We start from the raw sequence: 22,966 nt of genomic DNA, 5'->3' as shown, positions 1-22,966 counted from the left end.
TTATTTTATTACAGTGCTCTTCTGCAGGGTTTCTGTTCATCTGCGTGCCATTTACTTAATGTGTTTTAAAAAAATTAATACTAAAGAAAGTCAAGAAGCCTTTCAGTACAGGGAGGGAAGGATGGGGAGAACTCTGCTTTATTCTGTGTTCTGTGGAGACATAAATTCTGTGTCACACTGTCATATTCTTCTCTAGTGTAAAATGCCTTTTGTAGATAAAGATCTGAACACGTCCATAGAGCTTTTAAGTCATTTGTATCCAAAAACTTTTCAAAGGACAGCAAAAGCTGGTGGACTTGAAGCTAGCACCATCTCCAGTCTAAATTAATCTTGCTTCCTCCTTCCCCCCCCCCCCCCCCCCATTTGTTGCAGCTCTTATTCTTTTTCTGGCTGGTTTCCATCTGTTTTTCCCTCTACTAGTTGTTACTGCATTAGTCTTTCTTAATTTTAAGAGGCAACAGATTCCTGTGTGGTGTCTTCCTCCTTGAGTTGACCAGCTTTTTGGTTTTTCCACATACAGTTTGAATCAGGGAAAACTATTACTGGACCAGTCTTATATCTGTTAAAAAAATAAAACAGCTTATGAGAGGACAGTGTCAGCTTTGATTTTATTTGTAGTCTATTGTTTTCCAATTGGCTGTAGTATAAATTTTTTTTTTAATGCAGATAGTACGTATAAATCATGGTTCTCCCTCAGTGGGAGATGACACCTGCCTAATGGGCTGATGACTCAAGGATGACTTACATCAAGCTAACTGTAGCACATAATTAAAAGCTGTCAGACTCCTTTGTTTTTAAACTAAATGCAGCTTCTCCAGCTAAATTGGTACTGACTTTCCAGACTACAGCTCACCCTTTTTCTAGGCAAACAATATCCTTTATTTCAAGTAGGTACATCTATACATCATACCTTGAATTAACAAGTAATATCTGTGGAATTCAGTTAAAAGATTAAAGTATGGGGAAAAAAAATAAATTCCTAGCCTGCTCATTTCTGGTTGTTAACGCAATATTTAACATGGCTCATGTGTTCTCTCCCTGTCTGCAGGATTTCGAAGCCCAGAGCAGAAGAGTCAGGGGAATACTTGTGCGTGTTTGTGTTTTCAAACTCTCCTATAGCCAACGCCACTATAGAAGTGAGAGGTACTCTTTATTTTTGTTTTGTGGTTTTTTTTCTTCTCCCCAAAAGTGAAGTCACTTTCACTGCCTCTGCCATCTCACTCAGTGTCTGTGCAAGGGAACCAACTCAAGACGCCTTTCTTCATGATTTAGAGCCTGTGTCCAATCCTTGGTTATAATTTCAAGGGGAAGTCTTGCAGTCACAGGGGAAAGATCTCACAGATACAGGAATAAGACTGTTGGTGCAATATGACCATTGTATTTGTGGTCCACGTAGGGGATACTGAAACACCTGCCACACACTTCTGCACTCCTTTGGTAAATCTGACCTTCACAAGAGGGCATGCCTGTCCAGCAGGATGAAGATTGCTGTAGAATATGTGTGTGCTCATGCAAAGACAGCTGTGATTTCCTCCCTGTTTCATAATAAATGGGGCCATCTGAGTGTATTCAATATACTTTGATTTTGTTCTGAGTAGGAAAAAAAAGTAAGAACCAGCATGTTGTGTGTTGCAGCTTGGAACTGTTTTTTGTCTGCAGAGGCTGTTTCAGTTGCTGGGAAAGCCTGGGTGCTGGTTAGGACAGATGCCCTCAACCAGATTGGGGTTTTCTACTTTCATGCACCCTTTTTTCCTGTCTTGTTCATGTTAGTAGTCTTCTGACATCTTCAGAAGACCATAAAATCAGGGATAGAAACTACAAAGTGGGACAGGTTTGCACCGAGATTTATTGTAGTCATTGAACAAAAGAACAGTGTTTCTGTTAGACATCCAATGCAGAGGTAACATGGAGATGATGGTGTTTTATCCACTGTTAAACTGCCACAATACAGTTGTTTGTTTATTGAATAACTGTGGAAATTACTGGCCCACTGCTCTGCAGTAGCTGTAATTTGCCCCTTACGTGCTGCAGTAAGATGGAATTGATTCATTATGGCTGCTTTGTCAAAGGCAGATGAGTTCATGCAAAAATGTGTTTAAAAAGTCTTACAACCAGCCTGTGCGCGTCTGGGACTATACTGATGCTTATTTTATGAGGGTGCACTGTAAACTTGTTTGAAATCTCAGTTAACGTTACTGACCATCTTCCTTACACCCCCAGCTTAAACATAGAGCTTCCTCTGCTGCTGTTTGAAAATAGCAATTGGGAAGGAGGATGCTTCTCACTATTTCTGAGCATCCCTGCACCAGTGACACAGCCTATCCTCATCTATGCTGTGATCATTGCTGTTTAAATTAGATACCACAGATCTGTAGCAAAAGCTGAAAGCTGACCTCTTTCCTGGGAATTTCTGATGACTTCATGGTCAGGTTCCTGAATCCAAAGTGAGGAACTGAGAGTAATTCAGCAGTCCGTGTGACATGACAAATGCACAGTATGATTCTGAATGCCATCTTTCCTCTCCAGAGAACACTCTTTTGAATGCTACAGTTTCCTGGGGAAGAGAAATATTGCCATATAAATAAGTATTCTGACTGATACTGTACCAAGAAAAGCTTGCTGATTTCCTGTGTTGCTTTTAAGGGTTGTTTTTTTTTAATGATCTTGCATAAAACACCTTATCAAAATATATCCAGTGTTTAACCAAATCTGGTACAAAAGCTGTCTCTGCAAGGAAAAGGGAAATCTAAAATGTGTGCTGCAAATGCACCGCAGGTTCCTGTTGGCATTAGCTAAGAGGTCTGTGGTGTGTGAACACATGAGACTGTTATTGATTAAAAAATAATTATTGCCTTGCTTACAGCAAGTTGAATTAAAACTTACTTCTGGTGCACTTGTCTTCTGGGTATTCAGGGTACACAGATACAGAGTTTTTATCTTTTTTTCTTTTCAGGGGATTTTTTTGCATTCTGCTCTTATGCTCTAATTGGTAAATCTTCTAATATTATCTTAATTAAGATCTTAAGTACTTCCGCTTTCCCTAGACTGCTTTGGGTGACAAACCACTTCCAGAGACAGGAAGTTTAACGTTGGTAATAGATTAAGACCTTTTTCAGCTTTGTGTAATCTCTCAAAAGACTTTTTAGAAATGTTTGGTTTAGGGCTTCTCTGCTGTCTGGTAGCAGGTGGGGACACCAAGAGAATTTGGCAGAGGGTTTTACAGGGACATAGGATTTAACATTATAGAAAGAAAAACCCATATATCTGATTGAAGCACTGGCACAAAGGACACTGGAAGAATGATAATTAATCCTACTAACAACTTTTCACAGGTAATTTATATAGAAATATAAATGAGTAGTCATCTGTTAAAAGTTAATGACTCCAGCACCACTTTTGGGAGGGATTATACCTGCAGCTTGCTCAGCAGTCACAGTTACAGGACTCCAGCTCCTCTTTACAGCATCACAAGGGTGACTGACTGATGGGCCTCAAATTCCTCCTTGGCAGAGAGAAGTACCAGGACTTGTTCGGAGTGGGAAATCATCTGCAAAGCGAATTGGAAATTGGAATGCATGTATACTTCTAAACTGAAAAGATGCTTTTCTTACTCCTGTTACTTGGAAAATTATGTAGTAAATTGGAACCGGATTTAAAGTAAAAGTTAGAGAACTTTGCAATCTCATTGCAGTCTTAGCAATGCACATAAATTCATCTGATCAGAGAGTACTCATTTGATTTACTGCTTCTGGAAGAGCCGTATAGGTGAACTTGTATGGTATTGCACATATTTTCTTGGATTATTCTCTGAATAATATCAATGCTAGTTGCAAAGAATGCACAAACTTTTTTTCTTTCCAAAAGAAGGCATTCTCTGTGATTCCCGAAGTTTGGTATAAATATTGTACATATTCTGCCAAAGCATTTGTAGTTCTCAAAACAAACCAATTATGAAGTTACTTCATGTGTGGAGATGTTACCTAGTTGTTAATCAAAGCATATATATTGTGTCAATGATGCATGAATCTTGTTTGGTCATGCAGATGTCATCATTTAATGCTTACCTGCATGTGTGGTGTGTCACAGTATTTGTGGAGAAGCAATTGTACACAGATTTAATTGCTAGTTGTAACTGTGCTGCACTTCTTAACTGCTGATGCACGTAGAAAAGATGGTTCTGAATATGAAAGTGCTTGTGGACCGAAATAGTGACTTTCTGACAACTTGTGAACAACTAACAAATGCCTCCCAGCAGATGTAATCCAGGATATACCAGTGCCATTTGCCTTTTATATAATGTTGCCTTTTTTCTTCCTGAATCTCTACATGTGCTGTGTAAGAAGGTAAAAGGCAGAAATATGAGCACTGCTGTTAGAATTGCTAGGTGTGCTTGTGTATTTAAAGCAGATTTTCTTGGTTAAGAAAAAATTATTAGGGCAGCACTAGAATAGCTGTCCTAATAATAAAGTTGGAAATCCTGGGGTTTAATATCAGTCTCTGGGAATTCCCAGGAATGGCCTAAGTCTGGCTTCCCTCTTCCAGTTGGTTTTTGGATGAAGCATCTGGTGGAGACAGAGTATTCTTGCTCCAGTTTTCAGAGCTCTTAGGGGTATTGTGTGAACACAGCTCTAAGCCTGAAACAACAGGCTGAGCAAATGTTGATATTAAGAAGATTCTGTCTTGAAATAGGGATCTTCTCCCACCTTTTGCTTTTGCAGTGAAGTCAGCTGGCTGGAAGCATTGCAGGTAACCAGCTCGTACAATGTTATTATTTTCAGCAGTAACAGGGATGATGATCCTGTCAGCCACAAGCCAAGATGCAGCATGCTATCTAGTTGCTATCAGGCAGTTGGCTTTTTTAATTGCTCTGTTGCCACAAGGTGGACATACCTGCAGTGCATTTTCAGTGGTGCTGTGATGTTAGAGCTCTGAAAACATGAAGATTAAAAGAAAAAAGGGGAAGAAAAAAAAGTGCAACCCTGAAGAATTCTGCCTCTTCAATCTTTCTGCTCTTATCAGGATCTCTGGAGAAGGAGGAGGAAACAAGTTTGTTTTTCTGTCTTCTGATACTCTAAACCAGATGGAGAAGAACACACTTCCAGTTCCTACTGGCTGCCCAGAAGTAGTGCAAGCATCAAGAGAGATACTGATGTGTGTAGCGTGACTGATGCAGGGCATCTGTTCCCTTGCCCTGCCTTCCCATCAGAGGCTCCCTTCTTTCCGTTTATCTGATCAGATCGAGCTTTTTAATGCTTCTTCCTATAAGGCTTTTCTGCCGTTATCGCATCCACGGGATTCTTCTGACTTCCTTCCACACCCCTCGATCGTTTTGCACCTTCCTCTTCTATCCTTCCTAGCTGCTGTTGATTTCCCAATGGCAAATGCTCAGACCAGTCCTGTTCACTGCTTTTAACAGACATAAAACTTACCACTTCAGTTTTACACCCCCTTAATTCAGCTGGACCAGAGGCTCTTATTTCATGTGCAATACCTGCATTCAGAACGTTCCACTTTCACCCTGGCTCCAGCCCAAACAGCGTGCTGGAAAATGAGTGATTTTTTCAGCAGCCTCGGAAGATCTTGGTTTATTGACTCTTGGTTGTTTTAAGAAACCTCTGGTGCAGATTCAGTGCTGTACCAGAAATTAATTGAGAAATTGGTCATTCTGGTAGCACAACTGCATCTTAAAGCGGTCCTCATCGTTACACAGAACATGCACATCACGTTCTCCCTTCTTGCAGTACCTTTGGTTTCTTAGCTCTCTGCCCAGGCTACAAAGGTAGACATGGATTAGAATTCTAATGCAAAAAAAAAAAAAATCTTCCAGAGCCCTTTTACTAGGTCACCCATAAGACATATACCTGCAAGAATATTTTTAGGTGCTTTTACCCTTGCTTTAATTTTGTCTGTTAATGGGAAAACTTGAAAGGGGTTTTATTAACTGGGACATGGTTTGGAGGTGTTAGGCATATTAGTTCTCATCTCCTACTTAGTAATGCTAGTAAAATATCTTTAAAATACCTGGAAAAACCTGAATGCTCCCTATAGATCATATTGTATGCCCTGTAATAAGTAAAACCCCCCTCTTTTCAGGGCTGTATTAAAAGCCTACTATTCAGAAAGTTGCTGCACAGTGTATTTTGTGCCTGTTGGGAACTTGAAGCATAGAGGGTCCAGTGTGTACTCTGGCACAAATACCCTTTCTGTTATGACTCAGTTTAAAACTATCAAAAAATGATGCTTATCAGAAGTTTACTCTTATATCAAGAATGGCTAAATCTGTACTTATTTTTATTTTTCTTTTTTTAGTAGCAATTAATTTAAACTAGCCCTGCCTCATTCTGCTCTTCCATATGCTGCTTCAAATAAACCTTCAGTATTTACTTTTACTGTTTCCCAATGTAAGAATAAAAAAACCCTTGCTTTCTTTTATCAGGGGCATTATCTTGGTTTCATTTGATGTAAGAGCTGACATAGCATGTTGTGCCCACGTCTCCACAGCCAACTGTATCTGAACAGAGATGTGCATTTTGCTGCTTAAAAGCTGAGTGAAATCTAAATCCTTTCTGAACAAAACCTGCTTCATTTGGTGCTTTATCCGTTACTGGCATGGGAGCAGAATGCTGTAAGAAAAATCTTGACTTGAAAAGCTTCACAGGAAAACATAGCTCTGTTGCTAAATCTGTGATTGAGGTCAGTTGCAGCGATATTTTAATTATAGTTTGTACAGCAGAATGCAATTAGCCAAACAATTTGGTAGAATAAGTTCTGGATTCATCTCTCAGCCATAGCTGGAAACTGGCTAGCGTCAGATGCCCTGAAATATTAATATTCCATGTAGTGCTCCCCTCAGACTGCATACAAAAATAGTCCCTGTCCTAGTAAAGCTGGAAGTGGCTGCTGCATCACTGTGCCCAGCAAGGAAAGAGCAGAATGTATTCTTGTCACTTATGCTCTCGTTGGGATAACCTGGCAAAGATGTCCTCTTCTTAAAGAAATATAGTTATCTCTTGACTGTAGGAGAACACTAGGTCACCCTGCAGTAGAAGTTAGTGTCCTAGAAAGCTTTCTTTCTTTCTTTCTCAGCAACCTTCTGGAAGAAGTGGGCCAGCTGCAGAGCGCTGCTGTACCGTCCCCTTTCCCCCTGAGAGGTTCTGCTTTGACTTGCTGTCTGCTGGGAGATGGTGGTGAAAACCAAAGTGCTGACAGAGGGAGATTGTGTGGGGCTTAAGCTTTAAACTGATGAATCCTGTTTCTTCTTTTCTTAATAGGGGTAATTTTGCAATCACTTTTGACAACCCTTCAGTGACAGTTTTAGGAGCATTGCCTTGCCACCTTACTTCTCTTTCTTGTGCTCTGCTTCTGCTGGTCTTTCATTTTCAGTAGGTTGAATGCAATCTCTGCAGATCACAGAATCACCAGCTGGTGGGGGTTTGGAAGGGACCTCAGGAGATCATCCAGTCCAAACCCCCTGCCAAAGCAGGTTCACCTTGAGCAAGTTGCACAGGACGGCATCCCGATGGGTTTTTAATATCTCCAGAGATGGAGACTCCACAACCTCTCCGGGCAGCCTGTCCCAGGGCTCTGGCACCCTCACAGTAAAGAAGTTTTTTCCTCATGTTTAAGTGGAACTCAAGTAAATGAAAACCACAGGGAAGTCACTGGGTTTACCTAGCTCCTCCCTAAAAGGAGAACTGTCCAAGCCTAGAGAGGAGGAGATGACACCTTTCAGTAGATCATGAGATGAAATTCACTTCTTGTTGAATCACCATCTTTTGGAATAAATGTTATATTCCTCTTCGAGGCTGCAGACAGTGGTCTGAAAGGACGTTGCAGGTGCATACTGATCCTTAATATCCTGAAGATGTAATGCAGTGCACTCAACCCTAAAGCTGATTTCTTCTTCGATGCCTTCAGTTTGAAAACTTAATTTCCCCCTCTTTCCTTTCCAGATTATTTCAGTTTCTACACCTGGCAGCTTCTTTTTGCACAAGACCAGAGAATTGCTGTGACCTGGTGTCTTCAGTTTATCTTTTATGTGTCTCAAAGTATTTTCATGTTTGATGTGTAAAGATAACATTTTAGGTGTCCATTTTCTTAAAGATAAATAAAACTCCTAGCACCTTGTGTTATATATCATGGTTATGGTTAACATCATCTTGGAACTAGTCAGCATTTGGGCAGCTTCATCCATTGGTCTTGCTCTATGATCATATATATTGAATATTGTTAGAAAAGCCATTATTTGGTGTGTGGATACTTGCAGACTTTGATCAAGTACTTCCTTTACCTTCTTCCTCATGGGATGATACAATCATCATATTTTTCTTAGATAATGAGCTCCTTTTCAACTCCCTGCTGAAAAGGTGTTTATGCGAAAATCAGGGATAAAAGAGAACAGGCTTAACATTAAAATATTTTTAAACGGCATAATTTCCTTGAGGGTTCTACCAGAAGCCCTGGAGTTAGTTTTAATTTCTGGTGGGCAATGTCTCTGCTGAGGAACTGGCCTCTGCATCCTCTGCAGCAGCATCCAGCATGGAGGATCTGTTCAGCTTGTCAGTACATACTGACAGCTCTGGCTGTTGCTGAGTTGGAACAAATCGTCTGTTAGAAAATACAACTAAAGAGTTAAAAATTCTGTAGGCAGCAAAAATGCATGGGTTTTTATGTGGCAGATGGCCAGAACTTCTGCAAAGCTCACATGTGTGTTGGAAATCCTGTTTGAGTTTACACAGACATTTTGAGAAAAGCCTGGGTTGATGAGTCTCTCCTGATGGTGCCTTTTCAGGCAAATATGCACATATTGAGGAATGCTGTAGCTTAAGTATTCTTACAACCATGATTTTCTTGTTGTTCAGAAGCTTACTTTAATTCTGCCTCTAATGTTATCAATCGGCTGCATTACTGACCAAAAAGAATCTTGCAGGAGTAAGGCGTGGGATGCTTTCTGCATTTGAAAAGCCCATGCCTTTGAAATATGATAATTCCTTTAGTACTTAAACTTGCTGAACATTTTCCCAAAGGATTATGATGTCATGCTTTGGGAGGAACAGGTTCAGCTGATGTACTCTTGCACAAGATGTTTTGCTTGTTTTTGTTCCCTGTGACTGATGACAACTGTGAAATTTGTTTAATTCTTTTAGCTTGTAGTTGCAGATAAGCTGTCACAAACCTGTGTTCCCTCTGTATGCCTGTCTGTAGCGGTTGCTAGTGGCCAGGGGAGCTCTCCTTGAATAGACCCTTCCAATAAATTCCAGCACTTGGGTAGTTCTTTCCTGGAGAACTAAGGTTGGACTTTGACTGGATTAACAGGTCAGTGTCCTGCCATCACACAGCAGGCCACGCGTGCCACAATTAGCAAGCTAGAAAGCGAATGGGCTTTAAAGGTGGTCACTACGGCACCAGAGCCGTCAGTTTAAGCAGAGGTTCAGCTCAGGCGGTCCATTGATCCATCATAATCTCTCGTGAGGTATTAGGCTGCAGCGAGCTGCTGTGACAAAGGGCAGTGACATTATTTATAGATAAATCAGTTCAGGAGACCCTCTGCTGATATTCAGGGCTGTGTTTTCTTGCTGTTGCCCATCTTCACCTGTAACCCTCCTTAGAGTATGTATTTGTGTATAGGCTGAACGAAGCGATCTTTGCTGGATCGCTGGATTTTGGTTTCTGCTGCATTACAGATACCCAGCGGTACCCAGGAGTAGTGTCGCTGTCAGGTATAACAAAGGTAAAGTCAAACAAGTCACAGCATATCTGTGGACCGAATCTAAAATCTCGCTGCAAGGAAGAAAACCTTGATTCAGCTTTCAGAAATTCATGTTGAGACAGCATCAGTTCAGAGCCCTGACGCGATGGGCGAGTTGTAACCAGAATCTTGACAGCTTTATTTCAAAGCTGAAGGCACTGCAGAGCCTCAGGGACTTCCCAAGCGATGGGGAGGGAGATGTGGATGTTTCTCAACTTCTTGCACTGTGGAATGACTGAGCTGTCTTAGTTTTGTAGGTTTTTGGTAGATAACTCAAGTTTGATGTCTTGATTTCTCCCTTGTCTGTCAGTTTGTTTGGCAAACCAAGCCTGAAGGACATTCTTACAGCTCTTCAGTTGAGATGCTGCTTGGAGAGACATGGGAATCGCAGTTTTCCTTCTGTAAGATGGACTCAGTGTGGGAAATGCAATAGCTTCCAGGGAACTTGTCAGTTATTTTCTGTTCAGATTCTCAGAGATTGAAATAACTGTTTTGAATGAGCAGCTTGTAAATACAGAGGGGTTTTTTTGTTTTGTTTCGTAGCTATTCCTGACATCACTGGCCACAAGCGAAGTGAAAATAAAAATGAGGGGCAGGAGGCACTCATGTACTGCAAGTCTGTGGGCTTCCCACATCCCGAGTGGGTATGGCGCAAGAAGGTCAATGGAGTATTTGAGGTAAGAAAACTGGGGTGTCAGGCATGTATGAACCTGCCAAAACCCTCAGTAAGGAGGGAAACGAGCACCTTGGTTTTAGGGATGGATTATTTAAGGTGCCTTGTAAGTTCTGGAAATGCAGTTCCTCAAAAGTCTGGTACATCAGTGAGTGAAGCTGAAATTTTTCAGCAGCAGTGAGTATAAAATGGGTATTTTTTTGATTGTTGCTGTGTGAACAGAGTTGCTTGTGGTGTTTGGTGCTGCTGGGCAAAGTTATGAACCGTCCAGAAAGAGAAAATGTTCAGGGTATTTATTATAAATTGCAAAATGCGAGTTATGAAATGTGATTTAAAAATGCATTTGGTTATAAATTTCTCAAACTCTTTTCCAGTTTTACTGTTTGAGCTCACAAGACTTGATATGAGGATGTGGCAGTGATACCCATTAGTGTTTAAGTGATCACATCTTTTTTCATGTGGCAGCTGATCTAGTGAGTAAAAAAACTTGACCAGCAGTTGGAATAGCAGAAGGAGAAGCTGGAGGCTGCTAAATCCTCAGCCCACCTATTTTTATGTTGCTGTATGATCTGCCAGAAAGGCAGCAATTTGATAGTTGAAGGAAAAATGTTAAGCAAGTAATAGTATGGGTTGATTACTGACTGTTAAGTGTGAGCTTAAATTTTTAAGGGACGGTGCTGTATGAGTCAGTGACCAAGTGCTGTGAGTCTTCAGAGTCCTGACTTCCATTCACGCTGTCTTTCCAGTGAAGTTATTTGATAAATTAATCCAAGATTAACTTGCAGGGAGATCAAACATCCAGATGTGGTCAAAATTTTGCCACTTTTTCATTCTTTAAAGGTTAAGCAACTCTGGAAATCTTTTTTTTTTTTTTTTTTTTTTAATAGAGAAAAAATATAGTGCCTCAAATTCCAGCTTGCAGCCCAGAAGGCCAAGCATATCCTGGGCTGCATCCAGAGCAGCGTGGGCAGCAGGTCGAGGGAGAGGATTCTCCCCCTCTCTCTGCTCTTGTAAGGCCCCACCTAGAGTGCTGTGTCCAGTTCTGGAGCCTCCATCACAAGAGAGACATGGAGCAGCTAGAACAAGCCCAGAGGAGGTCGCGAGGATGATCCGAGGGCTGGAGCACCTCTCCTATGAGGACAGGATGAGAGAGTTGGGGCTGTTCAGCCTGGAGAAGAGAAGGCTCTGGGGAGATCTTATAGTGGCCTCCCAGTACCTGAAGGGGCTACAAGAAAACTGGGGAGGGACTTTCATAAGGGCAGTTAATGACAGAACAAGGGGAAATGGCTTTAAGCTGAAAGAGGTCAGGTTTAGATTAGATATTAGGAAGAAGTTCTTCACTGTGAGGGTGGTCAGACACTGGCCCAGGTTGCCCAGAGAAGCTGTGGCTGCCCCCTCCCTGGAAGTGTTCCAGGCCAGGCTGGATGAGGCTTTGAGCAACCTGGTCTAGTGGAACGTGTCCCTGCTGATGGCAGGGGGATTGGAACTGGATGATCTTTAAGGTCCCTTCCAACCCAAAACCATTATATGATTCTCTAAATGTTCCTGAAGTCAGTGGCTTAGGTTGCCCTGACCACAAATCTGTGAGAAGTTCGTGGGGTTTTGGGGGGGTTTTTTTGTTTGTGGGTTTTTGTTGGGTTTTTGGTTGGTTGGTTTTTTAAGAAAAAAAACAGAGCGAAGGCAAAATTTTATTAGAGCTGTCATGCCTTAAATAGTTAGAAAATACTATCTAATGCGGTGTAGGGTAATCTTAACTGCTACTGCTTTTTATTTTTTCCCCTTCTACACTGAAATTTTATCCCCTGCTAGGGAATGTATCCTTTCTCCTGTTACTTGTCTCATCTGTTTAGGTTGACCAGTTTCATCTCCCTGCTGCAAACCGGCGATGGAGTGTAACAGTTTCTGTTGAAGCAAAAAGTTGAAAACTTGGTAGCTTACATGATCACAAGCACTGGCGTATTTCATGGCAGATACTGTTCAAGGAGGATAAAAATACAGCTTGTCAGTCAAGCTGGCGTTTTTGTTTGTTTTGAAGCATGATTCCTTTTAGTGAGAGAAACAGAATAAACATTGGCAGTGGGCTTTTCTGTTAAGGAACCAACCTTTTTGCAAGAATCCCTCAAATCTCTTCTAGTTTTCGTGAAATAGAAATGAAAAGGCATCAGAACTTACTAAAGCTCTTGCACTTTTCCTCTTCCACCTTTCTCCTTTTATCAGGACATCAACAACTCCTCTGGCAGATTCTTTATTTCAAATAAAGACAACTACACTGAGCTCAGCATCATGAACCTACAGATAAATGAGGACCCTGGCGAGTACCAGTGCAACGCAACCAACCAGGTCGGCTCTGTCTCGGTCACAACCATCCTCCGTGTCCGCAGTCACTTGGCTCCCCTCTGGCCCTTTTTGGGAATCTTGGCAGAAATCGTTATCCTCGTTGTCATCATAGTTGTTTATGAGAAAAGGAAGCGGCCGGATGAAGTCCCAGACGGTAAGTGTGCTCAAAGCCACTTGTAAGGAGGATAAAAGGAAAAAAAGGCAAAGTGAACTTGTGGAAGCAGAACAGAGTGGGGCTTTGTGGCAGAAAGGATCAGCAGCACAGTTGGTTCAGCTCTGAGCTCTTTGCTTCCTCATCTCTTCCCTCTCCAGACACTAAGCCCAGCAAGCGCAGAGGGTCTAAGCGCTGTGCGAAGTTCTAACACTGGATTTCCCCAAGATCTCAGACTGTGGGGTGGGAGGGTGATTATTTCACTGTCATTAAAGCTTTTGTTACACAAGGTGGGTCTAGCGCTCCCGTCTCTTTCCTGCTGTATTAGCCCTGAGAAATCCTGACTGTCAGCCTTAAGGAGCATAGAGCAGCAGAAGGGGAGAGCTGGAAAGACCATAATCCCTGATGGCACTCCCTCTTTCATGTGGCACCTGGACTGGACGCTGAGCAGGTTTTGTAAGGAAACATGACACTTGGAGGGATTGGGAACACAGAGGTGCTTTGGAAATAAAACAGGTTCTCAATGTTTTAAGGGTGGGGGCAGGGCTCTTATTTAGGTCTGGAACTGAATTTGTATTTAAGGAATGCTCTGGAAACTGTAATTATAATAGCCACTGAGTTATATTTTGTAAAGATTAGGTATTTATTATCAGGATTGATGGTAGCACTAGTTAGTTAAACTGTTTGGTACACAAAAAAGTAGTAACTGTCTAATCTTTAAGCTTTTTCTGCATGCCTTCCTCTTTAAAAGATGGGAGAAGGGGCAGTTTGAGGCTAAAAGGAGTATTTGACAGAGCCACATCAAGGAACGGGCTTTAACGTGACACCTAGGTGCTTACTACAGTGTTTATCAAGAAAACCTATCCAAGGAATCCTTGTGAGAAGTGGCTGGTGTGCCATCATGTGTAGGAACGTGATGTGGACAAGCTGGACAAGCCCTGGAGCATGGTAGATACCCTCCAAAGGCAGCTGGGTTGTAGCTTGTGCAGCAGCAACTAGTTGTTGTCGAGCTGCACAAGGGATTGATAACAACGCAGCATGATGTTTGCCTTTTGGGATGAAAATATAGGTGCTGAAACAGTGATTTGCTTGTGAAATTTGGACAAAACTAATTTTGCTGCTCCTGAGCTGTGTTTCAGAGAATGAAAAAAAATCTTCCAAACAGATAATAAATGTTAATACGTTAGCTGAGGCTCAGATCACTTCTCTAGCAGATCAAAACTGTCTTAAATAGTGCATACCAAGAGGAAACTAGCTTTTGATCTTAACCCCTTGTGTGACATTTACTAACTGCTTGTAGAGCATGCATTGAGACTGGTCTAGGTGTGTATCCAATGAAATCTAAACTGCGTAGTGCATGTTCTCTGCATAACTAACAGCTTCCCAGTTGCTAAGGGGTTTGTACTGCCAGCAGTTTGTCCTCAAAGTAGCTCTCAACCAGCCCAGAAAACTTTAAAAATGGGTATTTATGTGTTCTCTTGCACATCTCTGGTATTGCTGTGCCACATTGTTGGGATGGCCAGGGAGAATCTTGCCTCTTTGGCTCTTCATTTCAGAATTTTGTTTGATGAATATTCACAAGGACCAAAACAAGGTATCAGATTATGATTTGATATGTAAATACTCATTGCAAGCAGCCTCAAATGAAGTTGGCTTTGACTTGACCAGATCATGATGCCACTACCTCGTTAGTGCAATTAAAGCACACATTGGAGGTGAAGAGTTGGCTGCCTGTTTGTTTCAAAGGCTTAAGTTTTCCTGGCTGGTCTGGCTGCTCTTCAGGATGCCTGAAGGAGCCAGGCTTATCATCTCTGATGGAGGTGTCCAAGAGGATAAGCCAAGTAACTGAGGTTACTAAATTTGCTTGCTTGGCCTGCTCTTATTTTAAAGGCAGCTAAGCTTGAGTCTTGGCGAGTGATGCACCTCTGTGGTGGACAGATGTTTTCTCTGTCCGCTTTTTTGGAGAACAAAATCCACATCACAGTCAATATCTGTGTATTAGGTTTGCCCGGATGAAGAGACGCAATCAGCGTAACATCTTCTCAACAAAAGGCCGACTTGAGTCCTGCATTCCCTTGGATACTCTTACATCTTCTGTGATGTCATTTAAAGTTTTTGATGATACAGCAGGGCCATTTTACAAACCCATATGTGAGAAATCGTCGATAGTCTGCTGATTTCCGCACTTGGATGTTTTACTTTGGTTATTCTTAATTTTATTATTTTAAATACATTGTTATGAAATGCCAAAGTTAATGTTTTAATGCAATGGCATACTTATCATTTGGAATTCAAACTCTCTGCTTCCAAAATCATTCATCCGCCTCCACATTGCTGCAGTGAGCTGTAGCGGGTAACGTCATTGAGCCTAGAGCTGAGCCAGCAACTCACGCAGATATTAGTCTAAACAGAATATTACTTAATATAAATATTATTTGGCAACAGTTGTGATCTTTCTGACTATCAGCTGGTTTTCTGAATTTTTGTGGCTTTTTTTAGTATTGGTTTTGATGTGTTAAGCTTTAAGGACAAGGGTTGTGGTTGTGCCAGATCTTCATATGAAGCTGCTGCAACAATAATGGTGCAGCAATAATTTTCCCCTTACTAACAGGGAAAAAAAACTGGCAGCTTCATCAGTAGAGTAACCTCACTGATGGCCCTTCTTGCTGGGATGTGAATTCAATCTTTGGACCACTCCAAATATCTCCATAGGAGGCACTGAGATTTTTTCGTATTCCACACCTCCTTCCCCATCTTCCCATGATGGAATAACTCTGGACCTTCTTTATTCACCACATTTCTCTGATGTTCTTCCTTTGCTCTGGAGTAGCAGGTGGAAGAACGTTAGAGGACGGATGGCCACTTTGGACCACTGCCTAGTGCATCGTTCTCGTTTGGTTTGGCATGTCCCCCTGCTTCAAGCTGTCTGTTCCTGCAGATGAGGGGTCTGCTACCAGTAAACAGCCTAAATGTTGGGGTGCAAGTCTTGTACCTCTAGTCTCAGCCCTCTGCAATGCTTTGGGGTGACCCGTGGGGTACTGTAGATCCCTTAGGGAGGGGAGGGGGATGTCTCCCACATTCAGTCAGGTTTTTTTCCCCTTGGGAATCCTCTGATGTACTAGCTGATGTCTGTCCTGTTGAGAAAATCCTCAGGAATGAGGATTTCTACAGTCCTAGGGCAAAGATGACTTATTCAGAACACTTTTAAGGATTTCTTTAAAAGTTTTGGAGAAAAACATTGATGCTAAACACAATAACTTTCCCTGCATACAGAAAAATCAAAGCCTTTCTGGAGCTGAAGGAGCTATTAAATTGCCGGTCTAGAAGCACCTGCAGCCTGCGCAGAGCCTGACTGACAATGGCGTAGGATGAAACGCGGCTCAGCTGCATTTCTCTCGGGTCTTGCTGGGAGATGCTGGTGCCCACGCTGAGCTCTCGCCTCGTGCAGTACCCAGATGATGTCATTTCTAGGGCTACACAAGATGAACACAGGTTCATCTCCTCAGATGAAACCAGCCCAAGCTGAAAGCTGGAGCAGGATTTCTCCAGACTCCACTAATAACGGGCACACTTAGCTTGTGTCCTTTACGTTTCCCAGCTGTACCAGCCTGTCTTCACTGAGTTGCCACCTTCCAGAAACTTTGAGAACTGCATTGAACTATTTGGCATTTCCACATCTCCAAAGAATCCTCCAATTCGATGTAGTATTAGGGAGAGAGACAGCAAATCCTGAGGGTCGCTCCCCCACTCTACCCTGACTGATGAAGAACTGGTTTTAGAGGAAGATGATGTTTCTCAGGCAAACCTCAGAAGTTAATTAGCCTTTGACAAACCAGATCAATAATATCAGTGTTTGTATTTGCAGTGCACTTGTATCCACACAAGAGGATATATGTAAGAACTTTGTGGAAAAGCTTACAGCTGCATCAGCCTAAAAAAATAAAATAAAATAAAATAAAGCAAGGCTTGAGGGCTGTGCCTTTTTGGTGAGTCTAAATCAGTGCCAAAAAGGGTTTTTGATAACTGATGCTGATCAGAAGCAGCTAGTGGGGGATGAGACTGTTTGGAGAGAAACATTCTGTCTATTTTGGAAGGTGTCTGGGATGCTTTCCAGAGCGCTTGGAAACTCTACCTGGCCAGCCAAAAAGAAGCTAATTCAATTAATTCCCTTTCCTTCTCTCTCATCTCCGTGTTCCACAGGCTAAAAATGACCTGCCTTAGTGTGCCAATGACCTCACCTCTTGGTGGATGGGTAGAGTGACAGATAACCTGGTTAAATCTGGAGTTAAATTTGGTTAAACTTCTCGATTTACCATTGAGCTGCAGAGTGAGGCTGCTTAGGTTTCAGAGTTTGGGAGCATAAGGGGCTGTGTGTTATGAGACACTTTCCCAATGTATCCCCTGGCCTTACGAAAGGCGTTACTGCCGTCTAGAAGCGCTGCCGTGCTGGAAAGGCGAGAATTCTCCTTTAACTTTGGCATTTCCTGACTGCAGATTTTTTTCTTGTTGCATGGACATTGCTTTTTGTCTTTAGTTTATTTGCTTTTTATGCCACAGAATAGGGCTGCTCAGTAGCTCCTTTGCTAATATTTCCTCCTTCATGTAGTTCAGATTTGTGACTTTTATTTTATATATTTTTTTTCCTGCTGCTGTGTAGCAGAAAAAGGAACTTTTCACCTGTCAGATCCATAGTTCCACCAGAGGTGGTGCATGGATGGCATTAGCTGATGCCCAGTGCAGGTTCTTGCTGTCATGCTTGGGGATTTAGGGGCATTTTCCCTCTTGGGAGGGGAAGTGACTGCAGTGAGTGCCTCCAGTAACCCACCCTTGCATCCAAATTATGTGCTGGAAGGAGGAAGGGAGGGCAGGTTGAATCCCTGCATCCTTTCAAAATCAGAGTTTTGACTTGCTTTACATGTGGAAAAGCAATAGATGGATCACATACCTTTTCTAGAGAGCTTCTAGGCTTTGGGAAATTAAGAGTGGGTGAATAATGTGCAGCTTCCAGTGGCTTTTGGTGATGAAAGCTGCATGAACGTGGCATGCGGAGGCCAGAGACGCCAGCACATCACTGCATGTATGATGGGAAAGGGTTTTGGTAGGGGACTGCCGATGCATTTTGCTCAGAATGCAAGCTGCTTGGGTCTCCCCTGGACAATAAAAAGAAGCAAATAGCTTTTAGTTCCTCTGTGGTATAGTTTAAGCTGCTTATTTTTGCTAGATGTAACAATCGGTCATTGTGACCTGAATGTAGTATATCAAAGATTCCTAAAGAAAGAGGCATTTTTCTGTTGTTGTTGGACCAAATAACCTAAAATTAGCCTAAAAGACACTCTTTTAAAGGGTGTGTTCTGTGGTAAGTAGAAAGTAAAAACTTCTTGGCTACATTCCCCCATAGGAATGTAAAGAGTTTTTACTTCAAAATCCATATTCTACGTGATGTTTAGTTCAAAGCTGTGAGATGACTGGGTTATGACGTGTCCTTTTTTCATTCTTCCCTTCTCATTTCTCAGCTTAATACAAAGACTTTCCATAAATGTTTTTCTGCTTTGACTCTGCAGAAGCTCCATCCATATCCCCAAATTCTTCCTAATCCTATTTTTTTTCTTGACTTTCCCTGTTCCTGCTATTACTGTAAGTAATTTAAAGAACAAAATGTTTTCACGGTAACGGTTTACCTTGTAACGCAGGTTAATTTTTGAGGTTTTTTTCCTATTGCTCACACCTTTCTCTCACTTAAAATTCATCAAGGGGAGAAAATTGTCAGGCACATTGCGAGACAGCGGTAATTGAATGGCCTGGCTCCTCTGGGCCTTTATATATTAATTTATATGTAATTATAGAATCAGGGTTCCTCCAGGCTGATGTAAGTAATTTTGGCCAGAGAGTCTCCGTTGCCGATGCGCTTGTGCCTTCATTCCATTTCAGAGCAACTGCTTTATTTTTATCGGTTTGCTTTATGGAGTGAGATGAGGGTCTCCATTCAGATCTTCTTCCCTCTGCCTCCAAAATATTCCTGGTAATGAAGCCAAAGGGAAGAGCATCGTAACGCTCGTGTCCTTGCCAACAGCTGCCTTGTGGGAAAGCTTCACAGTCCTGCGTGGCTGTGGACTGCTGTGAGTGCTCAGTGTGGAGCCTTACGAATGTTTTATGAGTTAAGAACTGAAAAATTAATAAAGATTGATTATTTTTTTTCCCCCAACTTGAGCAAACACATCTAAATTCTTATAAATGTTCTTCTCAAAAGTTTTCAAGCCACTGTCAAATTTTCTCTTCCCAGAAAGCAAAATTCTAAGCTAGCTTTTAAATATAAAAATTCCCCAGCAGTCTCTATAATAATTCCAACAAATCACTTTGCAGACGGTAGAAATTGTAGCACAGGACCGCAAAGCTGCCATAAACGCTGGCTTTTCCGTTTGAGCATTTGAACAGAAACTGAACACGAGTTTTATTTTAATAACGCTCCAGCTCATTATTGATCTGCCAAGGCAGGTTGCCACGTGCCAGTGTGAGAACCATTGCTGAAGCTACACTGCTCTCTGTGGAGATTTCTTTGCAAATTTTAAAGCACAAGCAGAAGTGTAGAGTCCCAATTGGATGTAAAAATTTGAATCTTAGTGCTGGAAGTACCATTAGTATTTAATTTTTAACTTTCACCTGTCATAAGAGGCTATGCAAGAAAAATTTGGTATTAAAAATAAATACTGTCGCTTTCCAGCTGTCATAAGAGGCTACACAAGATGAATTTGATATTAAAAATATATACTGTAGGCTTCCAAAGGAGGTAAAAGAAACTGAGTAATATCTAAAATGCTTTATAAATTAATGCTGAAAGTAAAAGGGTGCCCCCAAAACAGTCCCTTTCTCAGACTGCTGAAGCATGAGTTACGTTCCCAGACAGTTAATACAAACGCAGGAGCATAAAGTAAATCTATTTGTCATCATCTTGCAATTTTAATGGCCGGATATTTTTACCTGGAAGGATTGATTACACGTGTTACACAGTGCATTAAAGACAGCAGCGATCGTAACCTTGCAGTTCAGAAACGTGCTATTTCAGGGCAAAACTAAGCAGATAATCACTGTACCCATGAGAAAGGCTTGGCTGGTTGGGGCTCTTTTAAATCTTGTATGTGAAAAAGCAAACATAATTTAAAAATAAACAATGGGGTTTTCGGAGCCAGCAGATTTCAGAAGGGAATTCCTGCAAAAGGAGGGGTGTAGTGGGGTGAATGATGAAATTACAGCTCACCCGGTAGCGTTTTGGGAACGGAATGGAATGAAGCAGCTTGCTGGGAGGATGTTCTCTATGGCCACAGGTGTTTACAGAATGCGAGAGACAACTGGGGTCTAGAGCAGGTCTTCTGGCACAAAGGTTTTGAGTTATATTGATATTTGTCGGTTACTATGACTTCTTTTTTTTGTTTGTTTTTTTTCCCCCTTCAATTGCATCATACCCTTAAAAAAATGGTGGTAAGTGAGAGATCTGCATGCTTTGGAGTTTGTTTAACCTCCGCTTCAGTCTATACAATGCACAAGTCATAATGTTAACACTTTTTCTTAAACCTTCTTCATTCACGTTCACGACTAATTTGGATTTCAGTTTGCTGTTTTTTTATTTTAATCTTGATTTAGTCTAATTTTGTACTTTTTTTTTCTGTTGTTCTGTTGCCCCCTGGTTTCGCTAAGGTTTCGGTCTTTGTCTGTACTGTTCAGGGGATGCTTTTCCAGCGGTTAAATGGCTGACCAGGATAATAACACACAGAGATGTTTTCCTCGGTCTTATTTTATCTCATTTCGGGTTATAGATGGGAAAGAGGTGGTGATCCACCTTATAAGAAGTATTTTAATAGGAGTGTTGTACCTTTAGGAGAAGGGCAGCCTTTATAAATGTGACACTCTGTAATTTTTTTTTTTTTTTACATGCTCAAAAGTACTTACCTGAAGTAGGCATCTAAATATTCTAAGGGAGAAGGGAAAATGGTTATTTTTGTAGCGAGAGAGCGCTTGTAACGGTGCACTTTGATATTTCTGAAGTCCAGCCAAACAAACTCTCAAAGATGTCGATTGTGCTTGTTAGAAAGCTGAGATGAGTGCTAACACTGAACGGCACGGGTAGCAGCGCTGAGCCGGGTGTGTGTGGGGGGATTAAGGGCTCGCTGTCTGTCCGAGGCTTTTCCCACCCCGCGTGCAGTCCGTAGCGCAGAACGCTTTTCAGATCTTTTGTGAAGCAAAAGATGTTGGGCGGAGGGAAGCTGTAGGTCTACTCTGCTGTGCTTTGTGTTTCAGTACCTGATGTGTCTCTGTATATCTCCACTGTATATACAACAGCACATTGATGTCTGGTTGTCCTTACTAGTCCTAGTTCTCTCTGTATCTTGTCCAAGAGCGTACTGTTGCTGGTAATGGACTTCTGTGGACACTGGTGTGTCGCTAGTCTGTTATTTTTGGCTGTAAAACTCTTGGTTTGTGGTTAGTTCTTTAATTTTTTTGAATTTTTTTTTTTTTTTGTTCCGGTCACTGTCTGTGCTAGCGGTGGCTTTGCCTATCCGTTGCCTTGAAGGTACCAGGTGGAGTAATGTCCCCTTTGACCGACATTACTCCTAGCGTGTGCTCATGCGGATGCCTACACTGTTAAGACTGTAATTTCCATAACTGCTTCATGTGCACTAAGCACCCTTGTGGAATCCTGCTGAGAGTTTCTTAAAGACTTCAGTGAAAAAGGTGGGAACGGCAACTACTGAGTGCCAAAAACAGCAGGTCCTGATTTGGTGTGTCTCCCCCAAAAATACTTCTACAGGAGCGTTAACTTTCTGCATTGATTTTTGTACTGCTGTTAAAATGCATTTCTGTCTTTTGTGCTGCAGCCTGAGAGCAAAACAAGGTGGTTTTTAAATTATAATTTAAAAAAAAACAAAACCAATTGGTCATGAAAGAGCAAATATGAAATATTACTCATTGGCGGATCCTTTCCCAATTCTTAAAAAATAGTTTTGCCAAGAAACACAGGCACAACAATGCTGACAGTCTTCTGTAGCTGAAGTCTGTTGTGTCTAACAACACCCTGAATATTTCCTGGCGTTTTGAGCCTCGTGCTCTTACCGGATGCACGTGCAATGCCTGCCTCTATCCAAGGACTGTGTTTGGATACTTGAATCCAAGTATTGCACCTTCAGCCTCCTCCTAGCCTGGTCCTTTCTATTTAGACGTTGAGAGAAATGGAATAAGTTGAGGTTGCGTCATTCATGGGGGAAGAGGAGCATATGGTGTATATACCCTGTTGTGTATATACCCATAATTACCCATCAGCAGTGGAAGAATGGCTTAAAAAAAAAAAAAAGAAAACAACCAGCAGGATTTTACAACTGAAATGTTGGTTTGTCTTCTCATCTATTTTTTATGAGATTGAACCACTGGAACTTGGGGACAAGATGAATCTGACCATATTGCAACAATCTGTCCACTACAGTTGCAGTTCTTCATGACAAGCATTCAAAGTGTTAACTTAAACCATTGAAGCAACATACCTGCCATTAAAACTCGAATCCAGAAAAATAACTCCATGAACCTTTGCACTACCAAATGGAATGGCCTTTAATGCTCTAGATAGATTGGTTTGTGGTTCAGGTGGCGTACGGTGCAAAGACTGACTCTCTTTTTTTCTCTCCTTTCCTTGTTTTTCCCTGGATTGCGTTGGAATTCTTGCTGCAGATGATGAACCAGCTGGGCCAATGTAAGTGTATTTTAAGAAAAAAAAAATTCTTGAGCTTAATTTGAGGGTTTATGGGAGTTTAGAGTAAGACTGATATTAAGTGTGATGTTACTAAGGGTAAAGGACCCTTTGGTTTGTTGTTTGTGCTAACTGTTGGAGTAAAGAAACAACACAACTCCTGTTGTGTTTACTCTTGGAGTGAAGAAAAGTGCTATCTGCAGGGTCTTGGCTAGAAAAACAAATATTGCTGAAGGAGTGAGAAACAAGTATTTGTGCTGAAGGCACACACCTGGTCTCCCTGACTGCCCGGTACAACCAATTTTATATGCTTCTTACAAATATCAT

The 22,966-nt window shown here is 41.6% G+C and overlaps 1 protein-coding gene across 1 annotated transcript in view; it reads left to right on the top strand.

The window, feature by feature from the left end:
• The window catches only part of NPTN (neuroplastin), a 34,134-nt gene that overhangs the window by 9,271 nt on the left and 1,897 nt on the right, over window positions 1-22,966 (top strand). Inside the window, exons 3-6 of the mRNA XM_010167881.2 lie at window positions 1,049-1,143; window positions 10,292-10,425; window positions 12,639-12,912; window positions 22,621-22,642. Of these exons, the coding sequence (XP_010166183.1) occupies window positions 1,049-1,143; window positions 10,292-10,425; window positions 12,639-12,912; window positions 22,621-22,642 (525 nt within the window). The remainder of the gene's footprint in view (window positions 1-1,048; window positions 1,144-10,291; window positions 10,426-12,638; window positions 12,913-22,620; window positions 22,643-22,966) is intronic.

The sequence above is a fragment of the Antrostomus carolinensis genome, unplaced genomic scaffold, assembly GCF_000700745.2.
Source record: "Antrostomus carolinensis isolate BGI_N321 unplaced genomic scaffold, ASM70074v2 scaffold46615, whole genome shotgun sequence".
Taxonomy (NCBI): domain Eukaryota; kingdom Metazoa; phylum Chordata; class Aves; order Caprimulgiformes; family Caprimulgidae; genus Antrostomus; species Antrostomus carolinensis.
The sequence above is the reverse complement of the archived record's forward strand: the minus strand, read 5'-3'. Positions and strand labels throughout refer to the sequence as shown.